At 40.4% G+C, this 10,434-nt stretch overlaps 1 protein-coding gene across 1 annotated transcript in view; it reads right to left on the minus strand.

Annotated features, from left to right (window-relative positions):
* LOC103369878 (very-long-chain enoyl-CoA reductase-like) overlaps nt 1-7,859 on the minus strand; it is a 20,194-nt gene extending 12,335 nt beyond the window's left edge. The window contains exons 1-6 of the mRNA XM_008298719.1: nt 7,792-7,859; nt 5,167-5,217; nt 4,878-4,929; nt 4,284-4,328; nt 1,653-1,756; nt 1,335-1,450 (exon numbers count right to left, since the gene is read on the minus strand). Coding sequence (XP_008296941.1) covers nt 1,335-1,450; nt 1,653-1,756; nt 4,284-4,328; nt 4,878-4,929; nt 5,167-5,217; nt 7,792-7,815 — 392 coding nt within the window. The 5' untranslated portion in view covers nt 7,816-7,859. The remainder of the gene's footprint in view (nt 1-1,334; nt 1,451-1,652; nt 1,757-4,283; nt 4,329-4,877; nt 4,930-5,166; nt 5,218-7,791) is intronic.
* Nucleotides 7,860-10,434: the final 2,575 nt, after the last annotated feature.

The following is a 10,434-nucleotide window of genomic DNA, read 5'->3' on the forward strand; positions in this document are numbered from 1 at the left end:
CATTGGTTAATTTTCATAGAATTTTTATTTATTATTACTTTTGTGAGATTCAAGTTATTTCTGTGACCATTGTGGGTTTTTCTTTCATTAGCCGAGGGGTATCAACAATTTTGTCCACGTGTGTAAGGGTCATTCTTGTGGCCAGTACCATGTGTCTGCATCTTTGCAAGTAATTTCTATCCATAACCAATAAAAAGTGCTAAATTTATATTGTCAGTTGATCAAATAATTGATTGATACTGCTGCACATATTAAGTAAATTGTGTGACGGATTCTTTGTCTCGTTGCTGAATTTACTTTGTCTTCGTTCCAGAAGCAGGTATGAGGCTTTGTGGGAAGAAATTCCAGGGATCCATCCCAGGATTGTGGTTCTTCCAGTCAGGCTGAAGAGGGGGGTTGTTTAAAGCCATCAAGCAGCTCAACCAGTAGCATTTGGAGGACAAATACTCCTTCACATCCTGAGATTTCCCACCTTCATGTCCAAAGGAAGGAGTCTGTGGGGAGAAATCATGTATGTTCAGCTCTGCTCAAGTTCACTGACCCTCAGTCAGCATTTATTTTTTTAACTGTGTATCTGCTTCAACAGACCTTTGAATCAGCTCCTTCTTTCCTGTCGTGGTACAAAGCCAGTTGAAGGTTCTGAACTGTTGACTGTCGGTACTGTTGAACCTGAAACAGAAACGTTGCCTTCAGAAGCTGAAATGATCCAGTTGTAGTCAACAGAATTACAGTGCAGTACCTTCTCGGATGCTGGTCCACTGCTGAGCCCGTTCAGTTCAAACACTTTATGTATCTGAGTCTTCTTTTCTTCCATTTTCTCCATTGCCTTCTTAAACTGTTCCTATGATGATACGCTTCAATTTTAGCCAAGTGAACAAGAGAAACACCTTAAATTCAGTTAAAGATAATTTGAGTAAGAATTCGGTAAATAAACTAATCAGTANAGGCCCTATTTTTGTCTTTGTGGTTGCGCCGCTAAATTGACAACACAGCAGTCATTACAGAACCACAGAATGCAAATAAATAAATGAATGAAAGAAAGAGACGGCAGCCTGTTGGATGCAAATTTCAACAATTACATCTTGGGAGATGCACTGACATGAAATAATGCAGTTACTTATCCTGATTCAATTTTACTGAGACTGACTTCTCAATAAATATCCCACATGTAGCGAGACGATACAGCAGCAAACAAGACGATTCATCTCCACAGTGAATCAGTCTCATGCTCGACAGTCACACTCAGCACGAGATGCTTTCCAGCTCGTTAACATGTTTAAAGCGTGTCGTGGGCCTGAGCGAGCCACACAGCCTGCTGTAGTTTTCCCACTTACGTGACGACAGGATACGGGCTGGAGGTGAAGGCGTGTCTGTGGGAGTAAATGTATGGAACTCGAAAATAGAAGAGGAGGTAGGTGAGAAGTGGCCCGATGTACTCGGCAAGAAACACCTGAGAACAGATCAGATAGACAGAACCAATACTTTGCACCGTCTCCCTGCCATATAGATTTTTTTTCACATAAAAAGCTGATGCACAACTTTAATGGAAAAGTTATGTTGCAAGTAAAAATCGTCTGAGTGCCACTTTTCTTGAATATAATACAGTGTTTGTAATCTTTGTGTGTTTGGTATTTTTTTTTTTTTTTTTTTACCATAGTCCAACTTAACTGTGGCCCAAGATCTCTGAAATACATGGTGGCAGTGGTCCCAACAGGCAGATTCTGTAGGATTTCATCATCTCTGAGTGATTTTCCCTCTGAAAAGAAGAAAAGAAAGCCTTTTTATGCGCATCAATTCTGTGTCATCCACACTGTAAAGTATTTTTATTTTACTGTTCAGTGGAGAGCGCTGTCTCTGGGTGGGAAAATAGCTGCACTAGCAAAAAAAAATAAAATATATTCATAGTGTTGTGTATTATGTGCATATAAACTTCACAGGCGCCGAGTTTCATGGTTCAAACTGATGCTTCAGGTTTTCAGCGCACGTCCTCTCTACCTGGAAGCTCAGAGGAGCGCAGCCACAGATAATACGCTGCGCTAATTGGATGACATTTTTAGAATACCCTCAAGGGGAGCTGACCCAAATAGCTCTTAACCAAATTTCTTCTGAGTAATTTTTAGCAGCGAGATAGATCTCATTCAAAGCTAAAGCCCTGCCATATCCTAGAACATAGTAGGCTGCTTTTGCTTTTAATGTAAAAATAATATCATGTACATTAGATAATCTGCCTTTTATTGTGAAAAAACAAGACGGTTTCCACGGTTTGTAAAAACGAGGGCTCGGTTGTGTGACTTTCATTCACCTCTAAAGTCACTACAAACTCTACTGGGTTTTTCTGATATGTCATTGATATCAGGCTGGTGGACCAGTTTTTTTTTGTTCTTTGGACTCTTTGCTTCAATTCAAAATAAAACAATGGACACGATATTAACACTCCAGGTCTCAGCTTTGATTGTACATTGTAAATGAAAGAGCTATTTGGGGGATTTGACTCATTAAACACATAAAGCCGACAGTTTAATTTGACAGATACGTAAAGTAGAACAAAATCGTCATATTTAGTATTTTGTGGCTGCCTGAAGTCAACAGTAGATGCTTTGAATGAATGAGGCCTTCACCACAGCCTCATACATGTTGTGGGTTCTTTCCATCTTTAGTCTCAGCTCACTGACTCGTCCAGTCGAGGATAATAAACCTCTTCGCCCCGAAAAGCTCTACGGTTGCCACAAATGGTTCATCATCATCCTGTTTAATGATGAAAAGTAGTTTGATGCATGCAGCTACATCTGATCACACAGAACGCTCCTCTGTATTCACCTGCTGCTTTCAGTTGTGAAATCATCAACAAATGTCAGTGTGCCACTTCTGTTGGTCGCCATAAATGCCCAAGCAATACCAGAAGAACCTCCATAGGAGCTGTGACCCCTGGTCTACCAGGTCATTTTCAATTTTCTAGCTTTCCTGTGCCTGTGTTTGCCTGCTTTTTTAGAATGAACCCAACTCTATGGAACAGATTTTTGCTTTTTTGAGCCTCTTTATTATCTTCAGCTGCCTTTTGTGCATGAATCAATCAAGACAGAGTATCCTATTACTTCTGAACCCCCTAAACTTTAGGTGCTATGTTTTAGAAGTGCTGTATCACCCATGTTTGAATGGATTTCAACCCACTCATATTGAAGCAGAGATTTCAATGCAGTATCTATTACTTTATGTCAAAGTGAATGATGCACAGAACACGAAGAACAAAAGTGTATAACTGTCTCAATGCTTACAGCCTGAAATCAACAGATGGGCGACACATTAAAGGAAAAACCTGAAGCGTGAGGGGATCTGGGAGCTCTGTTATGCTGTGGAGCCATTTTGCTGCCACGGTTTAGAAGCGTCTGTCCCCTCAGAGGTGAGCCTCACTGCAGATCAATAAAAACTTCTTCTGTGAAATCGCCTTTATCTCACGATGGAACATTTCTATCCTGACGGGGTTTGTCTCTTCCAGGAGGACAATGCCCCCATCCACGGGGCACGAGGGGTCACTGAACGGTTGGATAGGAATAAAAATGGCCTCTGCAGTCACCACATCTGAAGCAGCTTTAATATCTGTACAAGACTCTAGACAGACGTGTTAGAAAGCTGCTCATAGTGAGACAAAATGCTGCCTGCACACGTTCTGGTGGTTTTTCCTTTAATTTGTCACATGTTCGTACGTTACACTTCACTTTAACTTAAAGTTTATGTTACACTTGTTACATTATTGCTTTTGGTAACTCTACTCTTTGTGCTGTAATAACCACATTTCCTTTTGAGGTTAAATAAAGTATTTCTATTCTACTCTACAGGACAAATGCTGATGATGTCATGAAAAACCTGCATTGATTTCTGCATTGATAGACAAACCCAGTGATGTCTAACCCAAAGTGTGCAAATGTCAGATAACAAAACAGCAGCGCCGGGAGTGACGTGTACGTTGCAGTGATAATCATAAAGCCAGATATGCTGTTTAGTTAAAGTCCCAGTACAAGACGACAACGTATCCAGGCTATGTGTTGAACTTTTCTGGTGACATTTATTCCACTAGTGAAGGCCCATTTTTCTTTTTGTACAAGCAGGGACTGGATGACTGGATGGGTAATACTATATCTGCACTTTACTGTCTTCATTGGTGAGTAATGAAGTCGAAACATCTCCGACGGCATCAAACAGGGAACAGTTTCCACCCACAGCTTTAACGCTGTTTATGAGACACATACACATAAAGTAAAGACTGTAATTAAAACAAGGCTACTTACTGGGATCAAGCTTCAGGGCCTGTCTTGCTGGATACCAGTGAGGATCTGAGCAGATCAAGCGCACACACACACACACACACACACACACACACACACACACACACAAGGTTGGACAGAGTTGGCATTGCACTCTCAGTGTTTGGCCTCAGGCCCAGTAATAATTGATCACAATGGAATAATGTTGAGCTCCGCTGCTCTGATGGATGCTGACGGCCTCGGGCTTGGCAAACATTTGGTAACATTTCTGACCAGACACACGCTGATGACAGAACCACTGCAGGCTCCAGAGGAATAAATAAGAAATTGCTTTTAACAGGACATCTCTCTGGGGAGGAGATGCGATATTGCACTCAATAGCAAAGCAAACGTATTAATCATTATGTTTTTTAATCCGAGAACCATGAGTTTGTGTTGCAGCTTACTGTAAATGTGCAATAAAAAAAGCACAATATCATTTTTGAATGAGAGCTGAATAATTGAATAATGAGCTATGTGGATTGACTTTTTCTTTTTTTTTTGGATTTATTGACCATAATCAGGATAGAGCATGAAGGCCGATGCAAAACTCCAACAAACTGTGTCAAAAACACTCACAGGTTTTGTGAATGAGGCTCTTTATGTCTCCTATTGTTGAGTTGGGCTCCACCTGAATGGAATACAAACATAAAGTAGTTAAAACATGAACTTTAGAGTCACTTTAAACTCATGCTGTGCAGCCAAACAGAGCTTTATGTCAAATTCTTGTGAGAATAACAGTGATTCCAACAATATAAACAAGGACAACAAAAAGATAAAACTGCATGTTTATAGGTATAAAACAGTTGTGTATGGATCTAGCTTCATAGACTATTTATTTACACCTCAGCATTATCATCCAGCATACCTTGTCTAAAAAACACAGCTGATCCCTTGTCTTGGCATCGAGAACCTCCACCTGAAGAAAGAAAAGATGAAGCACATTTATTAAAAAAAAACATTTCACACACAAATTTAAAATTACTTTGCTGATTCATGTAATCATAGCGTCTCAACAGCCAGATATCCACCTCACTGTCAATAATATTGACTCTGATATGATGATATGAATACACACCAATCAGGTTGCTGCATTAGAACAGAGAACATTCGTTCTATTTGCCTGCACAGATTGGAGCATATTCAGACCAAGCCTGGTTCTTAACCATCTTGCAAATGCAAGATAGGTACAGTGAAAAACAGTCATTATTTTGAAAACACAAAATTAAATGACAAGCACCCTTTTGCAGAAAATATGTATGTGCATGAAGCACTTCTGCTGCCAAGTGCGCCCAGTTTTCCTCATAAAGTGCACTGATCTCAGTCTGAGTCATACGGATGCTTGAGTCTGTTCGAGAAAAAAAAAGGAATTGTGTTGCTCTCTTGTGCACATTTTTTCATCTTAATTAGAGCATGTCAGTGGTGATGTACAGCATATGCAAGGAGGGTAGTGGGTGGGCCCACAATTTGCCCTGAAAGCACTCCATACTGTGCTGCTCAGCAGAGCTGTCCCAGCTAAATTGGTTCCTTTACTGGACAGTGTAATAACCCACTAATGGATACCTAAAGATTTGCTGAGTACACAGTCGAGAAAGAGAGAATGGGAATGAGGGAGAGCTTCACACACACACACACACACACACACACACACATATATATATATACACCATCTGCTGTTTGCATCATAAAAACATAAGTTTTATAAGTCATATAATTTGTCCAGACCAACACATCCTGCCAGTGCAGAGGCTTCAATGCTCAGCAACACACTCCACTGTTCTCCATATCAAAGAGAAGTATTTCATCTTGTGTGTGTGTGTGTCGTGAGCGCAGAGCATGCTGACGTCTCGGATAAGGCCTTCCTAGGAGACGGATTTGTTTTGCTTTCCATCTGCCAACCTTCCCAGCTGCATTCCAGTGGCACATGTTGATGTATCTGCATGTTAGCGAAGAGCATCCAGGGTGTCATTAGAGCTGTGCGTTGTAAGAACAGCGTGCACTCAGATGTGCTGTGCCCTTGTAAATCTGATTATCAGACTCCTCCGTCCTCTCGTGGGGATTCGGGGCACTGCTGACAGCACAGGTCACACAACATGTACGTGCTTGTGGAAGGCTTTGTGTATGTAAGGGGAATTCAAGTGAACTTGCACTTGTTCTTTGAGTGCAAGACATATATCTTGATCTTTTTAACATATCTTGCTTTAATAAAATAATTCATACCAGCTGGAGTAATCTCTCGACCACAGCTCCCCTTAATGCAAAAGCTGATGGCTGATCTTGAACCACAGGATCAGCACTTAAGACACTGAGCATGCTTCTACTAATGCTTATTAGCTGTATGAGGCTGCTCACTTTGCTTTTTCACCTCCACAGCGACTCAAAGTGGACAAAATGTCTCTTTTAATCAAAGAAAGCAATCAACTAGTTGGCCCATTTCATTCTGCTTGTTATCAGTTTCGCGCAAATTCTCCACACGTAGCTGACCTGCTGCCCATTTAGAAAACAAACCGCCTTCCACAAGGTTAGAATACTGAAACCTGAATGTCAGCTGAGAGGAGGCGGCTGGTGCTCGAAAGCTAAGCTGGATTTCTTGGTGTTTCATTAAACTCTATAAGAGAGTAAAGTGAATTTCATGGATAAAATTTGCCAAATTAATAATTCCTCCTAGACCCTAAGCTGTAGACATGTAAGAATGATCTGGCTTGTTAAAATCAAATGTAAAGCCTTCGTATTTCTTCAGATGAATGTTGGGAAAGGTGTTGCTACGCTTGAGGCAAAAGTTGAAGGAAAGTTCAAGAGTTTGGGAACAAAACAAAAAAATGCTTATTTCCATTATTGCAGAAAGTTAGATGAGAGGATCAATAACACTTTACACAACTTGGCTGCTAATTAGCTTAGCTTAGCATAAAGATTGGAAACAGATGTAATGGAGGTTACAAACCCTTAAACACAGGCCAGGATTTTGTCCATACATCCACTTCCTTCATTGTAAAAAATGAATATAACAAATGTGTACAAATAAGAGCGGATTTCCCACGAGATCAGACTTGACAAATGTTTCCCGTGAACCATTTTAATATTTGCTAATTTGGCTCGCAGCCTTTGCCACCGAGAGCATGGCACACATCCCAGAGCATGTTGTAATTAGCTGGAGTTCATAGGCCTGCTGCACTTACAGCAAATTACCCGTCTACTTCTTCATTATTGCTCATCAAGGCCCAGCGAGACGCGACTGAAGACAGGAGCAGAATGGTGAAAAAGGGGGCTTCGACTTTTTATCTGGCACGGAAAACTTCATAAACTTTCCCGACACTTTTAAAACAACGGGGAAGAAATTATTAATTCCCGTGAAGGATTTGCCAAGTTCTGCCTGACCTCGTATTACTCAAAGCAGTCTCTCGCTCAAGAGAGGCCTTGTGAAACGGTGTTATCTAAAATTCTCTATTAAGAAGTGGCGATTGAAAGTTAATCAAGTGTGTAAGACTCAACTTACCTCAAAGAAGGTGGTCCGGCTCATGGCGTGGTTTACTGTGATTTTGTCCTCTGTGTACCAAAGAGCTAACCTCACCATCAGTATGACCAAACACACTTATTCCTCTCATACAGGCAGAAACAGCTCCTCCCCATTCGAGGACAATCCCTGGACTGACCCCTTATTCTTTCCCGGTCTTCTTCTCTCTCTCCCTCCCTCGCTATCTCTCGATCTCTCTCCCTCACACATATACACCCTCTCTCTCTCTCTCTCTCTCTCTCTCTCTCTCTCTCTCTCTCTTCATCTGAGATAGTGCCGGGACACACAATCACTGGCGGCACTCAACCCTGCACATGGTCTCACCCTTGCTTTTCTTTTCTGCTGCTTCCTCCTGTTTTTCACCTCTATCTCTTTTCTACTGGCTCGTGAATTACATCTTCGGAGGAAAGCTCTTGGCAGAGTCCGACTTGGCACCAGTAAGCAGATATCCGCCGCAGACCGAGACAGCTGAGGAACAGAAGAATGTGAAAGAACACCGAAGATAATCAAATACCCAAGATGACCAAGAAAAAAGTTCTTCTGTGGGTAAACTGGAGCTCGAACAATACAGCTGTGAAATAAATAACAGTAACCTACATTTAAAAAAATGCATTTAACACTGAAGTCCTAAAAATACGGATACTTGTGAAGCGTATAACAAAACACCATTCTATTAATGCAATCCACCAAATGCCAGCAAGAGAGTTATGACTTGAACCCGTTTGGTCTTGAGCTGCAGTCGTGTCAGCAGAAGATGAACCCACCAGGGGCGGACTGAGCACCAAAATATCCCACACAAGTAGAGGACTAGAGGTCAGACTGTACGCAGCATATATGAAAGCTGGAGATACAGTTTGTTTGAGTGTACTTGATGTTTCAGTGGCAATGAAAAGTACAAAGACGCCATAACCTGACATCACATATGTTTTTTTAGGAGCCAGAGGCAGCTAACTTCAGGTATAACACTGGGTTTATAGGCCTATAAATGATAGTTCATGTCTTATATCGACATGCTGCACACGTAACCGGCTCCGGAGAAGTCTGAAATAAAAGATCAACATGTAATAAAGAACCACCTCCTGACCAATCAGTTCTCTCCCTGTGGATCCCACGGAGCTTGAATAGCGGAGCTTCTTTTATCAAAAGTTTTCAGCATCCAAATCCTTTTCTTTGCCTGACGAGCATAGATATGATTTTATCTTTGTATGAACCGTTGCATAGTGACGTAATTGTAAAAGTACTTGTTGACCTTTAGGAGTTCTGTTTAGATGTTGATGAATATTTGTTCTATACTTGCTCCAAAGACTATTTAACACCACCACAGCTGCAGCTGAGATAATTAGGCTAAAATTATCTGTCTGCCACAAGAATAGGTTGCATTTAAGCAGCAATTTTAATGGAACACACAGCTGTAATTAGATCACGAGATGTATTCGTGCTGTAGTAACACCGATAAGCCTATTAACTTACACATTCCCACAGTGCAGCTTTTCACATTCCCTCTTGGTTGTAGCAGCTGTGTTATTTTTTTTTTGTTAATTACCCATATTTGTTTAATATAATAGTTTGTTCCACTTGTTAGAAATGTGCAGCTTTGGACCTGACCATGTTTGCGATCAATAAACTTGTGCAAATGTCACTGAATGCCATGAACACGCTTCTAACAAGGTTCAGAAACCCTTAAAGTCCGTCCCCAGGCTTTGATTTAACCCCCAAAAAGGGATCTCTGAGAATTATTATTACAAATATAGCTCAAGCATAACATTAAAATGGCTTAGATGTAATTCTACACCGTTAATGCACAGTCCCTGCCTCTCTACTCACAGCAGCTCCAGCACACCAGCTCACCTACAAGTCTGTTCAAGCGCCCGCCGTAAAACTTCTCCGTCTTCGCTACGCAAATGGCACAACTGGAACTGGAGAAGAAGAGAGAAGAAAGCTCCACTCTGCAAGTTGACAGGATTGGATCTTTAGGTTTGTCCCTTTGATCGACCATATCAGAATATTTTAGAATTTTGCATTCAAGGTTCCTTATTAAGTGTCTTCATTACATTCTTTAGAGTAATATCTCTGTGTTGGTTTTGTATGATGCGTTGTTGTTATTACCACGAAAAGTAAATGTTTTCTGATCAACTGTACATCTTGTTTCACAGTATAATGAATGCTACATACAGTCGTCCTCAAATTTATTGATACCTTCCATTAAAGAAAACGCAAAATTCACAAAAGTCACTCAAATGACTAGAAACTGAGAAAAGTAATAATAAATAAAAATTTGCTAAATTATAATTTAGTGAAATAAGACATTGCTTTTGAATTGTGGTTGAAAAAAAAAAAAAAAAAAAAAAAAACTGTCTCGGACAAATTAGACCACTCTGCTGATATTAGTTTATGGAACCCATCATGCTTGATTTTTTATTTTTTATTTTTTTATATTTCTGTTGAACCACATTTCAAAATCAATGTCATGATTTTCATAAAATTTTTATTTATTATTACTTTTGTCAATTTCAACTTATTTCAGTGACAGCTGTTATTTTCCGTCTTTAATGGGAGGGTATGAATACATCTGAGGACGACTGTAAGTAAAGGGTTTGTGTCCTTGAGGAGAGCGATGTATTATGT

This window comes from Stegastes partitus, unplaced genomic scaffold (assembly GCF_000690725.1).
Source record: "Stegastes partitus isolate 25-593 unplaced genomic scaffold, Stegastes_partitus-1.0.2 Scaffold1344, whole genome shotgun sequence".
NCBI classification, from domain to species: domain Eukaryota; kingdom Metazoa; phylum Chordata; class Actinopteri; family Pomacentridae; genus Stegastes; species Stegastes partitus.